Below are 26,402 nucleotides of genomic sequence, written 5' to 3' on the forward strand. Positions count from 1 at the left end.
TAGTTTTTAATTGAGATATTTAATCGAAATTTTCTCAGAAGGCTTCTCAATTCTCAAAGTAAATTAAAAAACGGTAAATTTTATGTTATATGGTGAAAATGGTGTATATAAACTGCAAAGTATAATTGATAAAAAAATGATTAACTTCTGGAGTAAGTAAACTTGAAACTGGTAAAAAGAGTAAATATTCATTCATATTATATTAAAACTATACATGAAAATAATGATATGTGTCAATTTGGTTGTACTATTAATAAAATCAAACGCATTCTTTAAAATCCAATTGGTTTTGGGCGCATATGGTTGGATCAGGGTAATTAATTATACTTCAACTTAATCACTGTTAATGGTGCTCTTGATTAGTGATATTAGTAAAACTGGCTTGTAGTCATGACTATATATCATTATCAACTGGAATAGCCCAACAATGTCAATTATTCATATTGCATCTCATTTATCTCAAACTACAGTCATAGCAATTGGGCTTTTCCCATTTGATATCCACATTCCCTCTGTGGATGATTTAGCTAGGCTTCCACTAAGGCTAATGAAAGTTGACTCCCAGTTTCCCGTTACCCGACTCCGGTCAGAAAAAAATGCCGATCAAATATTTCATTATTTTCCATTATTTCATTATTGCACATTTTTCAAGTTTTTAAGAAAAAAGGATAGTTTTAATGTCATCTTTCACGTCCGACATGTATTTTAAGCACTTTTACGGCGACCCTGACCGCCCGAATAGTCTTCATAAACGCTGGGTTAAACTACGTGGTAAAATGGCGATATCGTAGGGCGCATTTACTGGAGACTAGCAATTCCCTGCATCTAAGTTTCTCCTACCACTAAATGGATAGACCGAACACAAAGAGAGGCAGCCAAGTTTCGGGAACCAGCGTATGAACAAATATGAAAGCATTTCTACCGTGCACAATGTAGCGCGCTATATATAGACAACACCAAAATAAATAAAATAAATACAATTTAAAGTCAAATTTATTCTGCTTTTATTACAAATATATGTATTTAATAAAAAAACTTATAAATAAAATGATTTATTTGTCAATTTCTTGCATGATTGTTTTATTATTAACACGTGCACCCTGTGATGATTTTTACCAGCAACCTCCATGTGAACGTTCGAATTATCAGATTTAGTTTATTTCTGCTTTCAATTTTGTTTATTCATTTTGACTGTGACAATTTACTTTCCCCTACTGGTGTTTTTGATAAATATGTTGATTTCCGTGAAGGGGGAGGGCAAGGTCCGACTGCCGTGGACAATTATTACAACCGACATTGGTCAATCATTTAATGTTTTATTTGCCGGACTGTCGCTGTCTGATCTATCGATAGTGAGGTGCTGTGTTGGGGAAAGCAAGTTGTCACAGTCCATCGTGCAAGTTTCTTTAGATGTTGAGGAGGTGTGTTCTGGAGAGTAAGTTTGGTTTGTAAAAAGTAGTGTGCAATAGAACACACAGACACAGTGTATTTATATGTTTCAGTGGTTCTCCAAAGACTATTATGGACTTCTGGTGCTTTCATATGTTGCACAACCTATAGGTTAATTTGAAGATTCCAAAGAAGATGTGCTTAATTAAAATTTGTTTTGAAGACTAAGTTGGTAAAATATTTGAGTGAAGCATGGTCATTACTATACTTTATTTTTTTATTTGGGCCTCAAAACATAGCATTCCGTAATTAACTTTGCACCGATAATGAAAGTTTGAAAATAATGAATAATGAATAATGAAACAGTCACCTACCCAGTCATGAAAAACTATGTAACGGGAAACTGGGGATCAACTTTCATTAGCCTAAGGGAGTATTCAGGCATGAGAATTTCCAGTCAAAACTCTGGAACCAGTCTTTTTTTATGTCAAAATTTCCGCAGTTTTATTTATTTTCAGCCCATTTTACGCGCTTTTCCAGACTTTTTCATGAATGTGTATTCCCATGCCTGCGTATTGGTAGCATTTATAGACAATAATTACCATCATATTTGTGTGTAAGGTTTATTCCCAATACATTTAGGTTTATTCCTATTATATTTCGGTGTATTCCTGTTACATTTGAGTGTATTTCTAATACATTTGGGTGCCTTCTTGAGTGTATTCCTATTACATTTGGGTGTATTTCTAATACATTTGGGTATATTCCCAAAGTAGGTGTATTCCTATTACATTTGAGTGTATTTCTAATACATTTAGGGTGTATTCCCCAATGCATTTAAGTGTATTCCTAATACATTTGAGTATATTCCTAATACATTAGGGTATATTACCCAATGCATTTAGGTGTATTCCTAATACATTTGGGTGTATTCGTAATACATTTTGGTATATTCGTAATACATTTGGGTTTATTTCTAATACATTTGGATGTATTACCAATACATTTGGGTGTATTCCTAATACATTTGGGTGTATTCCTAATACATTTGGGTGTATTCCTAATACATTTGGGTGTATTCCTAATACATTTGGGTGTATTCCTAATACATTTGGGTGTATTCCTAATACATTTGGGTGTATTCCTAATACATTTGGGTGTATTCCTAATACATTTGGGTGTATTCCTAATACATTTGGGTGTATTCCTAATACATTTGGGTGTATTCCTAATACATTTGGGTGTATTCTAATACATTTGGGTGTATTCCTAATACATTTGGGTGTATTCCTAATACATTTGGGTGTAAGGTTCCATGGGATTTAGTGCACCAATGCATGATAGGAAGGTATATGTGACACGATCAAGGGAAATGAGTCGTATGTCGCTAATATTGATTTTAAGATATTGGTAAAAAAGTCTTAAAAACCTTTTGTTTTATATTGTTTTCAGCGATTGATAAATTGACGTAACTACACAAAGAAAAGTCGTATCAACATTGGGTTTTCAGTTTCTGAATGCTCTGAATGTCCTCTTTAGAAACATAAGTAAAACTCATTTTCCATCAGGGACGACATGTGACTCATTCCCCTTGATCATGTCACATATAGAATGTTTATATTTTTTATGGTTGCCAAGGTGGTTGCTAATACTATATGCGGGATATCTTAGTGGTGGTAGGCCAGCTAATAATTATTTGCGATTTTAACATAACTTCTGAGCAGTACTGCAGTTTTTTGTTTAGTTTTATCGGTAGTTTCGAGCAATTACACATATAGGGTGTACTGTATTCGTAATACATTTGGGTGTATTCTTAATACATTTGGGTGTATTCCTAATACCGAGTGTGTGTTAGGCTGTTAGCCTATCACATGGTATCATTGGTTTGTGTGTGTGTTCAATATGGGTATGTCAGGTGTGTAAGTGAGTGGGTGTTAGGCTGTTAGCCTATCACATGGTATCATTGGTTTGTGTGTTCAGTATGGGTGTGTGGGGTGTGTAAGTGAGTGGGTGTTATGCTGTTAGCCTATCACATGATATCATTGGTTTGTGTGTTCAGTACGTGTGGGTGGGGGTGAGTGGGTGTTAGGCTGTTTGACTGTCACATGGTGTCATTGGTTTGTGTGTGTGTTCAGTATGGGGGTGTGTAAGTGAGTGAGTGTTAGGCTGTTAGCTATCACATGATATCATTGGTTTGTGTGTGTGTTCAGTATGGGGGGGTGTAAGTGAGTGAGTGTTAGGCTGTTTGACTATCACATGGTATCATTGGTATGTGTGTTCAGTAGGGGTGTGTGGGGTGTGTAAGTGAGTGAGTGTTAGGCTGTTAGCCTATCACATGATATCATTGGTTTGTGTGTGTGTTCAGTATGGGGGTGTGTAAGTGAGTGAGTGTTAGGCTGTTAGCTATCACATGATATCATTGGTTTATGTGTGTTCAGTAGGGGGGTGTAAGTGAGTGGGTGCTAGGCTGTTAGCCTATCACATGGTATCAGTAGGTTTGTGTGTTCAGTATGGGTGTGTGGGGTGTGTAAGTGAGTGGGTGTTATGCTGTTAGCCTATCACATGATATCATTGGTTTTGTGTGTTCAGTATGGGTGTGTGTCAGGGGTGTGTTCAGTAGGGGTGTGTGTGGAATGTTTAGTTTTTGAAAGTTTATTCATCAACAATCAAGAATGCCATCAGCCTGGAGTCATTTAAGTCATTGGTCAAAACTCATTGATTAAACTTGACCATTCAGCTCAAAAAGTGCCAATTTTTGCATGCTTTGCACAAACTTGACGATTCATTGGCTTCAATATGCCAACATTTTTCCTGTGCTTCACGTGCATTTGTATTATTCAAAGAGCCAGGGAGGCCAATCATGTTGCAGTGCCCAGGGGCCAGCAAAAGGTCAATCCGGCCCTGATTTTGATTTCAGATCACCAGCAGAACACTGGACTGACAGGTTATTCAGGTTGAAATCCATGCGCCACCAGTGAGTGGAAAGAAATGATCTCAAGCTTTCACACAGGGAGTACATATTTCAAATGGGGCTACCTGAATGAGGGGGGGGGGGGGTGGCTCCATTTGAAATATACAACTTATGGCAAGTTATGGGCATGTAAAGCCCATTCCTGAGGTGGCAGTTCAAATAAACTAAATCTTCTGTGCTCCCTTCAAACAAATTATGTAAATAAGACTGTCAGATTTTTGGGTGTATTCCATAATACATTTGACATGATTTGGGTGTATTGCTGAGACATCTGGATGTATTTCTTATATTTGGGTGTATTTCTAATATATTTGGGTGTATTTCTAATATATTTGGGTGTATTTCAGAGACATTTGGGTGTATTTCAGAGACAATTGGGTGTATTTCTAATACATCTGGACCTATTTTGGAGACAATACATTTGGGTGTATTTATGAGGGATTTGGGTGTATTTCAGAGACATTTGGGTGTATCAGTGCAATTTGGTAGGGTCAGTCAGTCAGTCAGATTTTTTTTCTTAATCTTCTGCCTAATACATGCTGTACAGAAAAATTTGATACGTACGCATTCAGTGACTTCCACTTGCAGCCATGGACCTGTCTTCCGTTCTGAAATCTCTCGGACTCTTGTCTTCAAAATTGCCATATATCCGGAGGTTTCAAGCTCTTAACTTCAAGGAGCGTAGAAGTCATTGGAAATGACTTAAAAACGTACATGTATATCAGAACTTTTTAGCATCACAGCGAGCGTATATTCCTGCATCACATCACCATGGAAACAACATAATTTCTCAATGTATTTCACTGTTGAGTATGTGTTTGCGATGCAAAAAACGCTGCATTAAAAATATACATGTCAATAAAACAAGATTAATTTTACAAAATATTAAGAGTAGTATTGCGTACCAATCAAAGAAAATCAAAAATAGTTGGCAGACTTCAAAAATGGAATTTCTTCTTACTTTATATCAGGATGCAACTTTGGTCAAAGTCTACAAAAATCAAAATTATTTCATCACTGCACCTTCGTTACCATAGCAACGGCCGAAATATCAAAATGACCGGTTTTAGACTATTTCGGCACTTTTACAAGGCTAAAAAAATAACAGTTGTTTTAAAACAAACAGTCTGTCCTACTTGGGATATTCCATTGTTTCAAATAGGGTGTTTTTCGTAATTTTGACTTTCTGAAATATAGCAATATTCAATGAGCTGTAACCCCCAAAGTGGTGCTTTTTATATGTTATATTTTTCAGTGTGGCTGGACTAGATAGTACTAGTATCGGGTATTAGTCGACTTTAAAAGAGGGTTGACAGGCACATACCGTCGCTTCCAAAGTTGAGTGGCCCCCTGGGGTAAGGATACTTTCTCAGTGCAGTATATTTAGTTAATATGTTGCCCTTTGTGAACATAAATTATTCCTGTGGACATTTTAGTGGTCATCTTGACTTGGTGACTCGTTCTTTTGCACCCTCAAAGCGATAACTTAGAGGTGACAATGATTGAAGACTACGATTACATCAAAGACAACTATTTCAATGTTTCAAATAATTTTTTCAATAACATTATCTGAGGCTTTGTGGCTGATTATACTGTACTTTGATAAATATTAATCCAAATTCAGTTCAATTATGCCTCTTAAGTGACGGTGTACCATATATATGGATTTGGCAGCCATTTTGAAAAGCGTCCTCAACTGTGACCTCCTGGTAGCTACCTATTGAAATCTTAAATTAGCGTTACATTACTGACATCAATACTTAAACCAAAATCTGGTCAATTATACCTCATAATTGACTATGGTAACCGTATAATGCTTTTCTTTGAATTTTGGTGGCCATTTTGAAAAGCGTCCCCATCTGTGACCTCCTGGTACCTTCTTATTAATATACCGACTTATTTATACATTACTTTCATAAATACAAATCCATAATCTAACAAATTCTATCTTTTATCCGCCTATTTTAAGAGCATAATTGCTTTTCATTGGATTTTGGCAGCCATTTTGAAAAAAAAAGCGTCCTCACAGGAAAGTTTTCAGGATACAGGATTTTTACCTTATACATTCTTGTTCCTCAGTTTCTCCTTTCATGTGTGGGACCTAGCTCATTTTTAACCTGGTCTATTTGGCCATTTTTCAGCATAGCTGTATGATAGGTAATAACAAGATGAGCAACAGCTTCACTGAGAGAGCGTTTTTTCTGGCAACACTGTCATTAAAATAGTATCAAATCGTGTCTCACTTTACGGTGTATTGATGCCAATTTCTTTTGGTACATTATCAACCCTAATCAGGATTTTCAGTGAAAGTAAATACTCAAAATCCATATTTTTCCACACTACCTTATAATGTCAACAATCCTAAAAAGTTCAAAGTTTCTGGCAACACTGCTCTCCAGTAAAACAATTACCAGAACTTTTTTTTCTATACATAGGTAGACCAATACCTTATCTACCTACCCTGCAAAAAATAATTTAAAAAAAGCACCACTTTGGAGGTTACGTCATTTTTAAAAAGATCATTTTTTTCATAATTAAATTAATGAAAAACGCCCTATTTTACAAAATGGTATCTACCATATTGAAATAATTAATTGTTTTGTTTACTTCATTTTTGGAAAGGACAAGGATGGATACTTCATTGTATGGGAGAAGATTATTTTAATTCACGTTCTTCATACAGAAATATGACCTAATATTTAAGCATTTTTCCAGTTGTGAAAAGGGTAAAAATAGTGAAAATTGGGTCAATTCATATTTTGGCCGTTACCATGGTAACCATAGATGAAGAGGTAAAATGTTAACCAAATTTATACATGTTGACTCAATGTCTAACCATGTGCAATGTATAAAGAAAATCGATTTTTTGAAGTCTGCCACCACATCTTTGATTTTTATACACAAGGTCTCTTAACAGAAAAGAATTCAAGAATATTAATTTAAGTACATATATCGATAATCAATATATATTTTGTGTGAACTATAACACATATTTTATAAAAATATTTTATTTATTTTTTGTTTTGTTTTGTTTCTTGTACTAAAAATATAGTGCACCAATTGTACTGGGATCCTTTTGTAAAAATATGTCATTTAAACAGTTGCATTCACTGCAGTCTTAGTTCACATGTCATTTGTATTGAAATTGAATATGTTGAAACCTCAACGTTGCAAAGATGGTGATTTTACGCCCAGCCGGTGTCAGACACACTATTTAGCATCTTCTTCAGGTTTTTTTGTCTTTTCAGGGTAAGTTTTGCGGTTTTTGGTTGTGAAGTAAAAAAAAAAAATGGTTCGGCCTCAAACATTGGGTCGGTTGGTGGAGTACAACCAAACAATTTTTTTGTCATAGGCTGTAGTAAGAGATAGTCTTGTAGACTTTTTCAGATCTGTAGCCAGGGGGGGTGCGACACACCCCCAAAAAATGCCAAAGGCCTAAAAAGTCCAATTTGCGAGCCTTTTTGGTCCAAAAGTGTCCAAATCCCTCCCAGACCAAAAAGGACCAAATTTTGAAAAAAGGTCCACTTTTTCAAAATCAGCACCCCCCCCAAATAAATCCTGGCTGCGGGTCTGGACTCTTCTGCGATGCCCCTCAACATGACCTTGAACAATGATCTTCTCCAAGCAATCTCCATTTCTTCTAGAAACATGGCCAAAATATTGAATATTGTCAAAAAGAGGCTAAAAACAGAATACGAAAAATGGGAGTAAAATATTGTTGTGATCAATCTTCTGGGATAATGAGGTGTGATCTCCTTTACATTGTAGCTTCTGACAAATGTATTTCTTTTGTTTTCTTTCTATAAAAATTTATTATGCATGATGGTTTTAGTCCTAGGGTGTGTGGCACTTTGGTGTACATTTCGTTAATTTGATAGATTCTTCCCTTTTATATTTTTTTCCCTTTATTTTGTAAATTATTTTAATCCTTGTAGTATATACTTTTTATTTATTTTTAGTATACTTCTTTTTATTAGTGTTAAAGGTTTATATATTATTTGATGGTATATTTACATACACCTTTGTCACAAAAGGCTTTGTATGTATGTATGTATTTACACCTGTTTTGTGTTTTTTACCCTATTTGGGTCTATTCTTGTATTTTTTTCCACACAGCGCATTGAAATACCCTAGAGGCTAGAGCAGATATTTTGTGCATTTTACACCTATTTGTGTGCATGTTACACTTACTTGGGTGTATATAACACCTATTTGGGTGTATTTTACACCTGTTTGGGTGTAATTTACACTTATTTTACCTATTTGGGTGTCTTTTACACCCATTTGGCAGGGTGTTTTTTCAAACAGTGTAAATGGAAATACCCTAGAGCTGCTGTTCCTTTTTGTGCATGTCACACCTATTGTGTACATTTTAGTGCGCTATTTGGGTGTATTTTAATTTTACTCTCATTTGACCTATTTGGTTGTATTTTACACCCTTTTGGGTGTATTCTTGTATTTTTTTTCACACAGGGCAATGAAAATCCCTCTGTATTTCCTGGGGCGTTTGCAATTCTTTCTTTTTGGATTCCACTGGGTTCGAACCAAGGGTACACAGGCTAGCGTAGATGAGGCACCGATCCTGGTGGTAGCACCCCACACCTCATTCTTTGATCCAATTATTGGATTTATGACGGGTCTACCTGGAAGCCTGAATCGAATTGAGAATTCCAAATGGCCGATATTTGGAAGTAGGTGTTTTTTAATTTTAATTCAAAAATTTCAGAATTGTACATTTTTAGAACCAAATATGGAATCAGCATGAAAAATTCATTAAAATGAGTACAAACAAGCCTAGTGTTGGTTCAGTGGTTCTGTTTGAATTGAATTGAGAATTCCAAAGGGCCGATATAAAGTAGATACCTCTAGGTGTTTTGGGGTGGTTTTTTTTTCAAAAATTTCAGAATTGTTCATTTTCATAACCTCATATGAAAAATGCATTGAACTTAGTACAAACAAGCCTAGTATTGGTTCTTTGGTTCTGTTTGAATAGAATTGAGAAATCCAATGGAAGTAGGTTACCGCTAGGTGTTTTTTTTAATTCAGAATTTCAGAATTGTTCAATTTCATATCCTTATATAGAATCAGCATGAACAATGCATTAAAATGAGTACAAACAAGCCTTAGTATTGGCTCTGCATGAAGGTGTGTGTGCACTGCATTTTGCCTCATATAATAATGTTGGATCACATAATGAACATTATAATCAGAGTTGTCATTGTTTTAGCATAGATCACCACCTGTTGGCTGATAAATGGTGTCAATTTATTGTATGACTAAAACAAGGAAACAACATAGATGTGAATAAAATCAATGTCATTGAATGTTGAACGGAATTCATTTACCCAATTTCTACCACTGTGATTTCACTGGGTGTATTACATTTGGGTGTATTCCTAATACATTTGGGTGTATTCCTAATACATTTGGGTGTATTCCTAATACATTTGGGTGTATTCCTAATACATTTGGGTGTATTCCTAATACATTTGGGTGTATTCCTAATACATTTGGGTGTATTCCTAATACATTTGGGTGTATTCCTAATACATTTGGGTGTATTCCTAATTTCATATTGGCAAGAAATGTAGCATAATGGGCTATTCCAATTGGAAAACATACACCCCCTGTGGAAGACAGGACCTGTACCCCCTGTGGAAGACGGGACCTGTATCTCCCACATGGAGGGGTGTAGATTTCAAATGGAATCACCTATTCAGCACGGTTGTTTGATGGGATCATTTATTATTTTTTCAAACAAAACATCACGTACAACCAAATTTTATGCTACCTCCCTGTTAGTGATATCATGCTAATGTATTCAGATGCTTTTGAGTCATTCTCAGCTTTAATTTCACAGCTTTTACAAAATTATTCACTTTTATAGTATTTTTTAAAGCTTTTTCGGATACAAAATGTATCTATTAATCCAAAATTGGTGGCGCTATTTAGTTGCTGGAAATTACTCTTTCAAGTTTTAATACAAATAATTCCTTTTATTGTTTGATAAAATATGTTTATAAAATTTCCTTGTTGCTTGTTTCACATATTCCAACTGTTTTAATTGCAGTATTAATCACCAAACCCTTTCAAATGAGGAACTATGATTTAGGATAATCAGCGCCATCTATAGTTTGCATTTAGTTAATAATGAAGCCAATTCTATAAACATCAAACAGCCGTGTCAGGTAACTGCATTTGTAATTCACACTCCATGTGTGAACGATTAAGGTCATGTCTTCAATAGGATGTGTATTGATTTCAATTGGAATAGTCTAATTTGCTGCATTTGTTTATTTGTCAATATGAAATTCTTTTGCTGTGAATACCTTCAATCATTTGGGTGTACTTTTCACTCATTTGGGTGTACTTTTCACTCATTTGGGTGTATTTACCACATTTGTTGAATTTTACATTCATTTGGTGTATTATTTACCCCAATTGGTGTGTTTTATCCCCATTTGGGTGTATTCCTTTCAAGAGCCAAAATATCAGCACACACTTTGCCATTAAGAATACATTTTTTGTTAGGATTTAACAAAAATAGATTTGTGTTTTCTGTTTGTGGGTGTATTCCTAATACATTTGGGTGTAATTCTAATACCTTTGGGTGTCTTCCTAATACATGTGTGTGTTTTCTGTTTGTTTGCGAGCACCGTCTGCCTAATCAAGAGCTTTTGTTTGTCACAGTACAACTTCATCATTGGGCAATTCCATTTAAAAACCACACCTCCATGTAAGATTTTTAGAATTCCAAACAAAATTCAACAGTTATTTCAGATCCAACCGTTTTCATCAACAAAAAAAAACGAAAAAAAAAAAGAAAGTGGCAAAGACGTGCAAAATTTCGGAATGTTTGTGAATTCTGGACCAAATTGTGCAAAATTTAACCGGATTTGATATATTTCAACAATTCTCAACTGGAATTGAATATAAAGGTACCACTGGAATTGAGGTGCCAGCGAAATCTTCCACAGGGTGTGTGTATTTTAAATGAAATGTCCCATTTATAATCAAAGGCAAAAAAAAAAAATATTTAACTCAATCCTCAGTTGGAATTAACTGGTAGAAGTCACAAATATTTTTACCAATTTTTGGAAATAAAGGCCAAAACCATACATATTGAGGGTGTTTTTTTGTCTCACTCAGAAACCAGAAAGGGGATTTTATTTTTTTGTCATTTTGGCAAACATGTGTCTTGCATACATTGCACATCCAGATACGTAGCCATTGGGCTAAAGCAGTATTCAGACTTTTTATTGTACGTAAAATATTGTATGTAACATATCTACGTTGTTTAATCCATTGCCATTCTATTTCCAGTAATGTTTAAGTTCTAACGAATGTTTGGTGACGTAAAATCGATAATATATTTCTACTAGATATTATATGTAACATATTATCGATTTTTCGTCATCAAACATTCGTTAGAACTTAAACATTACTGGAAATAGAATGGCAATAGATTAAATAACGTAGATATGTTACATACAATTACAATATTGTACGTCTAATACTCGGAGTCTGTGGAGCGCTTAATAGCCATTGAGCTATTCCATATGTGAGGAAGATTTTAGGTCTTGTGTTACATAGGGTGTGTATTTATTTCAACTAGAAAAGCAAGTTTGGGTTTGTAGGGTGGTTTGTAACCAGGCTATATGCTTGGATAGGTCTAGTGTCTCCTTATGACTGGCTATATGGAATAATCAATCAATCAATTTATTGACATTAAACCCAACATACAGGTATAGTCAAGAACAATACAACAATAATTTAGTTCTACAAAATACTTATTAATACTGTCTTACATGTATATGGCAAGAGATACAAAGCTAATAGGGAAAAAAATCTTCAAAAAATATATCAATTATCTACATGTTCACGATGTTCAAAAGCTGATTTAACAAATTTGATAACAGGTTTAATGATATCATATTCATTTGCACTCATAACCAGCATGAAAATTTCTGAATCGGAAGATGAGTCTATATCGACAAATGTGCTATAAAATGAGCATTTCATAACAAATGAAATTCACCTTCAACTTTGTTTCTGTCACTATATGGAATATTTAGATTTTAAGATGTGTGTTTAGGTGGGGTATTTTAAAAAGACCGACTATTGTGTATTGGAGTGTGGTGGTGGGGTGTGAAGGTTTTGGGGTGGTGTTTAGGAGTGTAGTTCTAGTGTTTGTGGGGGTGTGGGTATAGGGGTGTGTACCGCTGGGTGCGATATGGGTGTGGGGTGGGTTTATGTGTGTGGTGACAGTGGTGTAGGGATGTGCAGCTCTTGGTGTGATAGATGTGTAAATGTAGTGTGTGTGGTGTAGGGGTGTGTACCTCTGTGTAGCTCTGTGTGGTCTGTGGTTTGTTGTGATTATCAAGTTTGGAAATATGTATGTGGTTGTGTATAAATGGGGTGGGGTGTGTGGGGGTGGGTGCAGAGGTGTGTAGCTCTGTGTGGTCTGTGGTTTGTTGTGATTATCAAGTATGAAAATATGTATGTGGTTGTGTATAAATGGGATGGGGTGTGTGTGGTGTAGGGTGCAGAGGTGTGTTAAGTGGGGGTGTGGTGGGTGTGTGTGTGGGGGGTGTGCTGTAGGAGCGTGTAACTGTAATAATCAAGTATGAAGATTTGTGTATAAATGGATGTGTGGTAAATATGGCAGTGTGACACATTTTAATGCATTTAAATTGGCCAGACGTAGTGAATGACAAGGATCTCACAGTCAGTTCCGAGGTGGGTAATGCCTGGCTGTTTGCATCCTGCCTTGAGCAGCATTGGAGAATATTTTTTAAATGATTTGGGTATATTCCTAATACATTTGGGTGTATTCCTAATACATTTGGGTGTATTCCTAATACATTTGGGTGTATTCCTAATACATTTGGGTGTATTCTTAATACATTTGGGTGTATTCCTAATACAGTTGGGTGTATTCCTAATATATTTGGGTGTATTCCTAATACATTTGGGTGTATTCCTAATACATTTGGGTGTATTCCTAATACATTTGGGTGTATTCCTAATACATCTGGGTGTATTCCTAATACATTTTGGTGGTTTTCTTAATAATTTGGGTGTATTCCTAATACATCTGGGTGTATTCCTAATACATTTGGGTGTATTCCTAATACATTTGGGTGTATTCCTAATACATCTGGGTGTATTCCTAATACAATTTCGTGTATTCCTAATACATTTGGGTATATTCCTAACACATTTGAGTGTATTATCAAAATAAACAAGCGGAAAAATAAAGTAAAAATAAACAAGCGGAACAACAAATTGCTGCAGTGGCAAAAATGTTGGTGTATAAAATTGATCAATTAGCCTTTTTAAAGAGCCCCTGATTGGTTCATTGCATAATAGAACCATCTGAGTAACCAATCAAAATAGAGCTTTTTCAGCCATACTGACTATTCTTACCATATCTCTGATTGGCTCAATATATGATATAGACCTGTTTGTAACCAATCAAAAGAGGTCTTAGAATGTTTGGTGAAAAAGCCTATTTTGTAACTACTAATCCAAAATTGCTAACCCGATTTAAAAATGAGCTATTCCAGTTGAATTCATACACCACTATGAAAGACATGATGTTAATATTTCAAATTGAATTACCTGCACTGGGGACTCTATTTGATATCTACACCCCCCTATTTGGGAGCTTAAGATTGTGCCGTCCATAGGGGGTGGATTGGTTTCAACTGGAATAGCCCATTGCTAACCCAAAGCTATAAAGCCAAAGTCATGGTGTCTGCAATTTCTTAGTATTCATGATGATGGTGTCATTTGGGTGTATTCCTAATACATTTGGGTGTATTTCTAATACATTTGGGTGTATTTCTAATACATTTGGGTGTATTTCTAATACATTTGGGTGTATTTCTAATACATTTGGGTGTATTTCTAATACATTTGGGTGTATTTCTAATACATTTGGGTGTATTTCTAATACATTTGGGTGTATTTCTAATACATTTGGGTGTATTTCTAATACATTTGGGTGTATTTCTAATACATTTGGGTGTATTTCTAATACATTTGGGTGTATTTCTAATACATTTGGGTGTATTTCTAATACATTTGGGTGTATTCCTAATACATTTGGGTGTATTCCTAATACATTTGGTTGTATTTCTAATACATTTGGGTGTATTTCTAATACATTTGGGTGTATCGCTAATACAATTGGGTGTATTCTTAATTTCACTAATTGTTTGCACATTGGAATATTCCAGTTGAAATCCATACACTTCAAATGGAGTCACTCATTCAGGTAACCCCATTTGGAATTCACACTCCCTGTGTGGAAGATTAATGTCATGTCTTGCACAGGGGGTTATGATTTTCATACGGAATGGCCCAATTTTGCTAATTATTTGCACATTGTCAGTTTTGTTTTTTGTGCACCTAAGCATGATAATATTGCATGGTATTAACCCCATAGGCACTACACTTCTACCTTTCTAACAGAGCTACTGATTGGTTAATTACATGATAAAATCATCTGAATAACCAATTATAATAAAGCTTTGAGATCTCTCAGCAATTTTAAGCTTAAGCCCTAGCTATTCTTACAATGTCTCTGATTGGCTAAATAGATGATATAGCCTTCTTTGTAACCAATCAAAACAGTTCTTAGAAATTGATAATTTGGCTAGTAGAGCACATGGGGTTACAATTATTAACAGTTTAGACTCAGTCCTGCAGACACAGTTCACTGTACAACTACAAGAAAGAATTTAATCATGTGATATATCTGGGTATGAGGTGAGGTACCCAGAGTGCATTGGTTAAGTTCATACATGTGTGTATAGTATATTGATATTGAACTTTACAATCTTGTGATAGTGATATTAATAGCTTAAGATTTTGACACAACTCGAGACATGCGATACAGATCATGCAAGTCCACACTCCCCCTGTGGGAGAGTTAAGAAATGTCTTCCTGGTGGAGTATATATTTGTAATGGAATACATCTGGGTGTGTTAAGGTACTACACCCCTGGCCAATTTATGCCTATTTTTGCATTTTCTCAAAAATTATAGCACATTGGTGACAAGTAAGATATGTATATTATAGGGCAAGGACTACAATTACTGTACTGAAAATTCAGCAATTCAAGGCAAGTAGTTACTGATTTATTGATCAAATATTGGTTTTCCCTCATTTTTGACTGTAACTCCACAACTGTTGTCTGTGCTGAAATAAAATTTCCAGTGCAGTAATTGCAGTCCTTGCCCCTATAATATACATATCTTACTTGTCCCCAATACGCTATAATATTTAGAAAAAATGCAAAAATAGGCACAAAATTGGGCAGGGGTGTAGTACCCCCTTAACACATTTGGGTGTATACCGAACACTTTTGGGTGTATTCCTAATTCATGTGATGATATATTCCTTATAAATTAGAGAGTATTCCTAATAAATTTGGGTGTATTCCCAATACATTTGGGTGTATTCCTAATACATTTGGGTGTATTCCCAATACATTTGGGTGTATTCCTAATACATTTGGGTGTATTCCCAATACATTTGGGTGTATTCCTAATACATTTGGGTGTATTCCTAATACATTTGGGTGTATTCCCAATACATTTGGGTGTATTCCTAATACATTTGGGTGTATTCCTAATACATTTGGGTGTATTCCTAATACATTTCATGCTATATTCCTAATAAATTGGAATATTCCTAATACATTTGGATGTATTCCTAATACATTTGGGTGTGTTCCTATACATTTGGGTGTATTCCTAATACATTTGGGTGTATTCCTTATACATTTGGGTGTATTCCTAATACATTTGGGTGTATTCCAAATACATTTGGGTGTATTCCTAGTACATTTCCAGGTGTGTTCCTAATACATTTAGGTGTATTCCTAATACATTTGGGTGTGATATATAGTACTGTATAAGTGGTAATTTTCGCGTATAGTTATTTTCGCGATTTGGAGTGAGAGACACATTTTCGCGAAAGTTATTTTCGCGATTGCCCAGTCCTTCCCTATACTTGTAATACATTATTGCATACATTAGCGAGGTGTTATTTTTGGCGGTTGGAGCTCTAATCGCGAAATTCGCGAAAATAAAACCCTCGCGAAAATTACCACTGATACAGTAAGTGCTTATGTTTTGTAAAGGGTGCTGAGGCTTGTGGGTTTTATATCATTGCATTTTTGTAGCATGCTTTTGCACTAATCTTTACTATTTTCATGCAGGTGTATCCTTATACATTTGGGTGTTATATTCGCACGCTTTTGTACTAATTATAATAATTTTATTTTATTTTTGTTGTGCATGGATAATTAACACATTGTATACATTGTGGTGTATTTATAATATCGTATTTATTTTGTTGTCATTGTAAATATTTGATTAGTATACTACTGTTGACATTGTTGAATTGAATACAATTAATTAACATTTTCGCAACTTTGCACCCTTATGCTCATATCATACCATAACCCCTGTGAAAAATTCAAGGAAAGTATTCCACTTGTTTTTCAAATAGAATTGGCTAGGGTTAATTATTTTGAAACCCATACTCCCCTGTATATGGTAAAATTGCAGCTTTTGGTATAACATAAAAGCTTGTGGTTTGAAACCTTACTCATGGGGAGTGTTGATTTCAAATGGAATAGCCAGTAAATTGAAACATTTTGGCGTACAAAATTCAGAACAAAACATTTGGGTATATACATATACATTTGGGTGTATTCCTAATACATTTGGGTGTATTTCTGATGCATTTGGGTGTATTTCTAACATTTTTTTTGTTCTATACCGAATACATTTGGGTGTATAAAATAAAGTTCATCTTCCTATAAGCGCCCCTTGGGCTATTCCATACACCCCCAAGAAAAGACACAACCTTAATCTCCCACACAGGGGTGTCGATTTCAAATGGAGTCACCCATTCAGGTGCCCCATTTGAAATTCACACTCCCTGTGTGAAAGATTAAGATCATGTCTTCCATAGGGGTGTAGGAATGAATAACCCATTTTGTTAGCAAAAGATACTGGAATAATCAGGCTTGATATACAAAAACTTCAAAAAAGAAAGAAAATGGGTGGGGAGGTTACTAAAGATATGAGCGTTGTAATTATAAACCATTTGGTATTATCTTTATAATTTTGAACATTTTAGTCAAATCATTCAGTCTCTCAAGTCCCGCCATGCTAATATATGACATTTGATAAACATTATTATCAAACTTATATATTTTTCTTCTTTTTATCCCTTTTATGCACACAGCATTAGTAAATTTTCTTCAGCCTGTATATGTTTCAAGAAAAGATCCTAATTCAAGGTTAAACACAATCAAAGAGATAAAAAGAAGATGTCAACCTAACAGTGGGTGGCCACAAATAGTTATCTTTCCAGAAGGGACATGTACCAATAGGACATGTCTCATATCATTTAAAGGAGGTAAGTTGAAAGGTTAAAGGTCATATCAAAGGTCATTGTTAAAAGGTTTAAGGTTAAATGTCACGTTGAAGGTCATTGATATCTTTCCAGATGGGACATGTACCAAGGTCATGCCTCATATCATATAAAGGAGGTAAGTTGAAAGGTTAAAGGTCATATCGAAAGTCATTGAAGGGACATGTACCAAGAGTTAATAGTTTAAAGGTTAAAGGTCATGTAAAAGGTCATTGATATCTTTCCAGAAGGAACATGTACCAATAGGTCGTGTCTCATATCATTTAAAGGAGGGACATGTACCAATAGGTAATGCCCACAGAATTAGAGAACCGGGACTCCCTATACCGCCACATACTATCGCGCCGGCAGGTATGGGGAGAATATTGGGGGTATTCGGGTCAGGCCTTGAATTAAGAAAAAAAATCTAAGGGTCCTCCCTTGCATTGAAATTTCAATGGTCCTCACTAATTTCCAAGGGTCTGACTATTATGAAGTATTAAATGTTGGTGTAGACTATAGAAAGAATCTACCAATACCTTCTGCTTGATCACGGTATGTAGATTGTAGAAAATTTAACCAGATTTTCCAGTGGAACAGCAAAACTAGGATTTTCTGCTCTTTGCTTGGTTCAATTTTTACGAGTCACACAGACCCGTACCGTTGGAAATTTGCGGGTCTGTGCCTACTTTCACGGGTATTTGATGCAAGGACGCGCCTTATTTCAAACGTTGTACTCATGCTCCTAGGTTCTATGGGTGTAGTCCTAATACATTAATGGGTGTACATGTATTTCTTATACATTTGGATGTATTCCTAATATATTTGGTTGTATTCCTAATACATTTGGGTGTGTTCCATATACATTTGGGTGTATTCCTATTCCATTTGGGAGTATTCCTAATACATTTTGGTGTAATCCTAATACATTTGATTGTTTTTTACAGGTGCCTTTTATCCTGGTGTACCAGTACAGCCTATCGCAATGAGATACCTCACCAAGCCAGACACATTTACATGGACTTGGGATGGGCCAGGAGCGTAAGTATATGTGTTCCTCAAGATCAGTTTTAGGTCCCAATAAACTAATCCATGTTCGTCAAGATCAGTTATAGGTCCCAACGAACTAATATATGGTGTTTCTCAAGATCAGTTGTATGTCCCAATGAAGTAATCCATGGGTGTTCCTCAAGATCAGTTTTATGTCCCAATGAAGTAATCCATGGGTGTTCCTCAAGATCAGTTGTTGCCTTGTTGGTCCCAATGAAGTAATCCATAGGTTTTCATCAAGATCAATAATAGGTCCCAATGAACTAAACCATTTGTGTTCCTCAAGATCAGTTGTATGTCCCAATGAACTAATCAATTGGTGTTCAAGATCAGGTCTTTGTCCCAAAGAAGTAATCCATGGTGTACCTCAAGATCAGTTATAGGTCCTAATGAACTAATCCATGGGTGTTCCTCAAGATACGTTATATGTCCCAATGAAGTAATCTATGGTGTACATCAAGATCAGTTTTATGTCCCAAAGAAGTAACCCATGGTGTACCTCAAGATCAGTTATATGTCCCAATGAACTAATCCATGGGTGTTCCTCAAGATCAGTTGTATGTCCCAATGAAGTAATCCATGGTGTTCCTCAAGATCAGTTGTATGTCCCAATGAAGTAATCCATGGTGTTCCTCAAGATCAGTTTTATGTCCCAATGAAGTAATCCATGGTGTTCCTCAAGATCAGTTTTATGTCCCAATGAAGTAATCCATGGTGTTCCTCAAGATCAGTTGTTGCCTTGTTGGCCAATTATAGGTCCCAATGAACTAAACCATTTGTGTTCCTCAAGATCAGTTGTATGTCCCAATGAACTAATCCACATGTGTACCTCAAGATAAGTTATATGTCCCAATGAAGTAATCCATGGTGTACATCAAGATCAGTTTTATGTCCCAAAGAAGTAATCCATGGTGTACCTCAAGATCAGTTATAGGTCCTAATGAACTAATCCACATGTGTTCCTCAAGATAAGTTAAATGTCCCAATGAAGTAATCCATGGTGTACATCAAGATCAGTTTTATGTCCCAAAGAAGTAATCCATTGTGTTCCTCAAGATCAGTTATAGGTCCTAATAAACTAATCCACGGGTGTTCCTCAAGATACGTTATATGTCCCAAAGAAGTAATCCATGGTGTACCTCAAGATCAGTTATATGTCCTAATAAACTAATCCACGGGTGTTCCTCAAGATACGTTATATGTCCCAATGAAGTAATCCATGGGTGTTCCTCAAGATCAGTTATATGTCCTAATGAACTAATCCATGGTGTTCCTCAAGATCAGTTATATGTCCCAATGAACTAATCCATGGTGTTCCTCAAGATCAGTTATATGTCCCAATGAAGTAATCCATGGTGTACCTCAAGATCAGTTGTATGTCCCAATGAAGTAATCCATGTGTGTTCCTCAAGATCAGTTGTATGTCCCAATGAAGTAATCCATGGGTGTTCCTCAAGATCAGTTATATGTCCCAATGAGCTAATCCATGTGTGTTCCTCAATATCAGTTATATGTCCTAATGAACTAATCCATGTGTGTTCCTCAAGATCAGTTATATGTCCCAATGAGCTAATCCATGTGTGTTCCTCAAGATCAGTTATATGTCCTAATGAAGTAATCCATGGTGTTCCTCAAGATCAGTTATATGTCCCAATGAGCTAATCCATGGTGTTCCTCAAGATCAGTTGTATGTCCTAATGAACTAATCCATGGTGTTCCTCAAGATCAGTTGTATGTCCCAATGAAGTAATCCATGGATGTTCCTCAAGATCAGTTGTATGTCCTAATGAACTAATCCATGGATGTTCCTCAAGATCAGTTATATGTCCTAATGAACTAATCCATGGATGTTCCTCAAGATCAGTTATATGTCCTAATGAACTAATCCATGTGTGTTCCTCAAGATCAGTTATATGTCCTAATGAACTAATCCATGTGTGTTCCTCAAGATCAGTTATATGTCCCAATGAGCTAATCCATGTGTGTTCCTCAAGATCAGTTATATGTCCTAATGAAGTAATCCATGGTGTTCCTCAAGATCAGTTATATGTCCCAATGAGCTAATCCATGGTGTTCCTCAAGATCAGTTGTATGTCCTAATGAACTAATCCATGGTGTTCCTCAAGATCAGTTATATGTCCTAATGAACTAATCCATGGTGTTCCTCAAGATCAGTTATATGTCCTAATGAACTAATCCATGGATGTTCCTCAAGATCAGTTGTATGTCCTAATGAACTAATCCATGTGTGTTCCTCAAGATCAGTTATATGTCCTAATGAACTAATCCATGGTGTTCCTCAAGATCAGTTATATGTCCTAATGAACTAATCCATGGATGTTCCTCAAGATCAGTTGTATGTCCTAATGAACTAATCCATGTGTGTTCCTCAAGATCAGTTATATGTCCTAATGAACTAATCCATGGATGTTCCTCAAGATCAGTTGTATGTCCCAATGAAGTAATCCATGGTGTTCCTCAAGATCAGTTATATGTCCTAATGAACTAATCCATGTGTGTTCCTCAAGATCAGTTATATGTCCTAATGAACTAATCCATGGTGTTCCTCAAGATCAGTTATATGTCCTAATGAACTAATCCATGGATGTTCCTCAAGATCAGTTGTATGTCCCAATGAAGTAATCCATGGTGTTCCTCAAGATCAGTTGTATGTCCCAATGAAGTAATCCATGGTGTTCCTCAAGATCAGTTATATGTCCTAATGAACTAATCCATGTGTGTTCCTCAAGATCAGTTATATGTCCTAATGAACTAATCCATGGATGTTCCTCAAGATCAGTTGTATGTCCCAATGAAGTAATCCATGGTGTACCTCAAGATCAGTTGTATGTCCCAATGAAGTAATCCATGGTGTTCCTCAAGATCAGTTATATGTCCTAATGAACTAATCCATGTGTGTTCCTCAAGATCAGTTATATGTCCTAATGAACTAATCCATGGATGTTCCTCAAGATCAGTTGTATGTCCCAATGAAGTAATCCATGGTGTTCCTCAAGATCAGTTATATGTCCCAATGAAGTAATCCATGGTGTACCTCAAGATCAGTTGTATGTCCTAATGAACTAATCCATGGTGTTCCTCAAGATCAGTTATATGTCCCAATGAAGTAATCCATGGTGTTCCTCAAGATCAGTTATATGTCCCAATGAACTAATCCATGTGTGTTCCTCAAGATCAGTTGTATGTCCCAATGAACTAATCCATGGTGTACCTCAAGATCAGTTATATGTCCCAATGAACTAATCCATGGTGTTCCTCAAGATCAGTTATATGTCCCAATGAAGTAATCCATGGTGTACCTCAAGATCAGTTGTATGTCCCAATGAAGTAATCCATGTGTGTTCCTCAAGATCAGTTGTATGTCCCAATGAAGTAATCCATGGGTGTTCCTCAAGATCAGTTATATGTCCCAATGAGCTAATCCATGTGTGTTCCTCAAGATCAGTTATATGTCCTAATGAACTAATCCATGTGTGTTCCTCAAGATCAGTTATATGTCCCAATGAGCTAATCCATGTGTGTTCCTCAAGATCAGTTATATGTCCTAATGAAGTAATCCATGGTGTTCCTCAAGATCAGTTATATGTCCCAATGAGCTAATCCATGGTGTTCCTCAAGATCAGTTGTATGTCCTAATGAACTAATCCATGGTGTTCCTCAAGATCAGTTATATGTCCTAATGAACTAATCCATGGATGTTCCTCAAGATCAGTTATATGTCCTAATGAACTAATCCATGTGTGTTCCTCAAGATCAGTTATATGTCCCAATGAGCTAATCCATGTGTGTTCCTCAAGATCAGTTATATGTCCTAATGAAGTAATCCATGGTGTTCCTCAAGATCAGTTATATGTCCCAATGAGCTAATCCATGGTGTTCCTCAAGATCAGTTGTATGTCCTAATGAACTAATCCATGGTGTTCCTCAAGATCAGTTGTATGTCCTAATGAACTAATCCATGGTGTTCCTCAAGATCAGTTGTATGTCCCAATGAAGTAATCCATGGATGTTCCTCAAGATCAGTTGTATGTCCTAATGAACTAATCCATGTGTGTTCCTCAAGATCAGTTATATGTCCTAATGAACTAATCCATGGTGTTCCTCAAGATCAGTTGTATGTCCTAATGAACTAATCCATGTGTGTTCCTCAAGATCAGTTATATGTCCTAATGAACTAATCCATGGATGTTCCTCAAGATCAGTTGTATGTCCCAATGAAGTAATCCATGGTGTTCCTCAAGATCAGTTATATGTCCTAATGAACTAATCCATGTGTGTTCCTCAAGATCAGTTATATGTCCTAATGAACTAATCCATGGTGTTCCTCAAGATCAGTTATATGTCCTAATGAACTAATCCATGGATGTTCCTCAAGATCAGTTGTATGTCCCAATGAAGTAATCCATGGTGTTCCTCAAGATCAGTTATATGTCCTAATGAACTAATCCATGTGTGTTCCTCAAGATCAGTTATATGTCCTAATGAACTAATCCATGGATGTTCCTCAAGATCAGTTGTATGTCCCAATGAAGTAATCCATGGTGTTCCTCAAGATCAGTTATATGTCCCAATGAAGTAATCCATGGTGTACCTCAAGATCAGTTGTATGTCCTAATGAACTAATCCATGGTGTTCCTCAAGATCAGTTATATGTCCCAATGAAGTAATCCATGGTGTTCCTCAAGATCAGTTATATGTCCTAATGAACTAATCCATGTGTGTTCCTCAAGATCAGTTATATGTCCTAATGAACTAATCCATGGTGTTCCTCAAGATCAGTTATATGTCCTAATGAACTAATCCATGGATGTTCCTCAAGATCAGTTGTATGTCCCAATGAAGTAATCCATGGGTGTTCCTCAAGATCAGTTATATGTCCCAATGAAGTAATCCATGGTGTTCCTCAAGATCAGTTATATGTCCTAATGAACTAATCCATGTGTGTTCCTCAAGATCAGTTATATGTCCTAATGAACTAATCCATGGATGTTCCTCAAGATCAGTTGTATGTCCCAATGAAGTAATCCATGGTGTTCCTCAAGATCAGTTATATGTCCCAATGAGCTAATCCATGTGTGTTCCTCAAGATCAGTTGTATGTCCCAATGAACTAATCCATGGTGTTCCTCAAGATCAGTTATATGTCCTAATGAACTAATCCATGGATGTTCCTCAAGATCAGTTGTATGTCCTAATGAACTAATCCATGTGTGTTCCTCAAGATCAGTTATATGTCCCAATGAGCTAATCCATGGTGTTCCTCAAGATCAGTTGTATGTCCTAATGAACTAATCCATGTGTGTTCCTCAAGATCAGTTATATGTCCCAATGAGCTAATCCATGGTGTTCCTCAAGATCAGTTATATGTCCCAATGAGCTAATCCATGGATGTTCCTCAAGATCAGTTGTATGTCCCAATGAAGTAATCCATGGTGTTCCTCAAGATCAGTTGTATGTCCCAATGAAGTAATCCATGGTGTTCCTCAAGATCAGTTGTATGTCCCAATGAAGTAATCCATGGTGTTCCTCAAGATCAGTTATATGTCCCAATGAAGTAATCCATGGTGTACCTCAAGATCAGTTGTATGTCCTAATGAACTAATCCATGGTGTTCCTCAAGATCAGTTATATGTCCTAATGAACTAATCCATGTGTGTTCCTCAAGATCAGTTGTATGTCCCAATGAGCTAATCCATGGTGTTCCTCAAGATCAGTTATATGTCCTAATGAAGTAATCCATGTGTGTTCCTCAAGATCAGTTGTATGTCCCAATGAGCTAATCCATGGTGTTCCTCAAGATCAGTTATATGTCCTAATGTACTAATCCATGGATGTTCCTCAAGATCAGTTACATGTCCCAATGTACTAATCCATGCTGTACATCAAGATCTGTTTTTGAATGCTACAAGACAGGATATCATGAGACATAATAACATTGTGTTTTTCTCTTTTTGTTTGTTACAGATTTTCATTGTTGTGGTTAACTATGTGCAATTTTGACAATAAACTGGAGCTTGAATTTCTACCGGTCTACAAGCCTAGCCAAGCAGAAATAGATGACCCTAAATTATTTGCCAATAATGTTAGGGCCGTTATAGCAAAGTAAGTGGCAAAGGGAGTGTCGTTTCTAAATTGAATGGCCTATTTTATGTCAGAAAATTGTTTAGGCCATCTCAATTTAATAGTTTGTCTGAGAGCCCTTCCCAAGTTAAAAACCTAATGCGGAATGCAGTTGGTTTTTTTACTTTTTGTTTCTGTCGGATGAGCTTTTTGACAAGAATTTCATCTCTCAAGGAGGTTTCACTATGGGCAAGATAATTAAAAAATGTTATTGAGATTTACAATTTAGGTTATTTTGACGTCTGGCGATGTCAGAAGTGAGATTTTTGTGTGGTGGATTTGGAAAAAAATTAAAGATTGGAAAAAGCTAAATAACATGCAAAAAAAAGAGGGCAATTATACTAATGCCCATGGGGGCTTTGAGACGAACTATTAAATTAAGATTGCCTAATTCAATGTACAATAGACCATTCCATTTGGCAATCACACTCTTGGTGTTCATGCCAAGTCAATCAGAAATTGACATGGTCAAAGTTAGGGCAGTTAAAACCCCGGGGAGGGGGTCACTCACATGTAAAGGTGGTACGGGTATGTGCGGTGGTCAAGGGTCCCCTTTTCAGGCTCTCCGGAAGTTCCTTAAGTCCCACATCATGCTATAGTTCATTGAGCCTCAAATTCTGAAAATTTGAGTTCTTGAGCTCAAATTTTTTAGCTCCAAAGCTCCAATTTGGCCCGATTTCAGTTCATCAAGCCCCTTCTCTGCCCAAAAATTTGTTCTTAGTTCCCAAAGTTCAGCACGCTGCACACCCCTACCAGGATTCGAATTTGTTTTAAAATTTTGCGTAGCAGTTTTTGGCTAATTCATCTTAATCAGGATACTTCCATATACTAAAGCACTATAAAAAGTGCTATACAAATGCAAAATTGGGTAGCAGTTACTTCAAAATGTGGAGCAAACTGCTATGCGATACAGCCAAATTTGAACCCTGACCCCAACTAAAATTTAAGTTGAGTGCCCCGAGTAAAAATAGTTGTGAGGGGAAGTGTGGTTTCTCAAGAGAATAGCCATTTTTTATGTCAGAAAATTTAGTATACAGTTGGCTGTTCCATTTGACAGCCACACTCCCCTAAAGTTTTTGGAAGCCATTCCATATTCAACAATGGGCTATTCCAGTTGAAATCCATATACCCCCTATGGAAGACATCCAGAATCTCCCTCACTAATCTTCCATAGCGCATATATGGATTTAAATGATGAGTAGCCAAGACAACAAATAAACACAAATCTTGACCAGCACACAACCCAACTTGAAAAAAAAAGCAATGTGCTGGCATGGGACCTTTCGATCTCTAGACAGATGCTCTATCCATTAGGCTACCAGCTCCCACTGATAAACGGTAGTTAAAACTGGGTCTACTGATGCTTAATCGTTTAAGTACAGTAGTTAATGGGGCTATGCATCCTTTATTCCAT

The 26,402-nt window shown here is 36.1% G+C and overlaps 1 protein-coding gene across 3 annotated transcripts in view; it reads left to right on the forward strand.

The window, feature by feature from the left end:
• The window catches only part of LOC140146331 (lysophosphatidylcholine acyltransferase 2-like), a 62,809-nt gene that overhangs the window by 23,165 nt on the left and 13,242 nt on the right, over positions 1–26,402 (forward strand). For 2 of the 3 annotated variants that reach the window (XM_072168133.1, XM_072168135.1), the window contains 4 exons: positions 8,834–9,051; positions 17,631–17,804; positions 18,746–18,839; positions 24,833–24,970. In XM_072168133.1, the coding sequence (XP_072024234.1) occupies positions 8,834–9,051; positions 17,631–17,804; positions 18,746–18,839; positions 24,833–24,970 (624 nt within the window). The remainder of the gene's footprint in view (positions 1–8,833; positions 9,052–17,630; positions 17,805–18,745; positions 18,840–24,832; positions 24,971–26,402) is intronic. The other variant, XM_072168132.1, reaches the window with a different exon arrangement.

This window comes from Amphiura filiformis, chromosome 2 (genome assembly GCF_039555335.1).
Source record: "Amphiura filiformis chromosome 2, Afil_fr2py, whole genome shotgun sequence".
NCBI lineage: Eukaryota > Metazoa > Echinodermata > Ophiuroidea > Amphilepidida > Amphiuridae > Amphiura > Amphiura filiformis.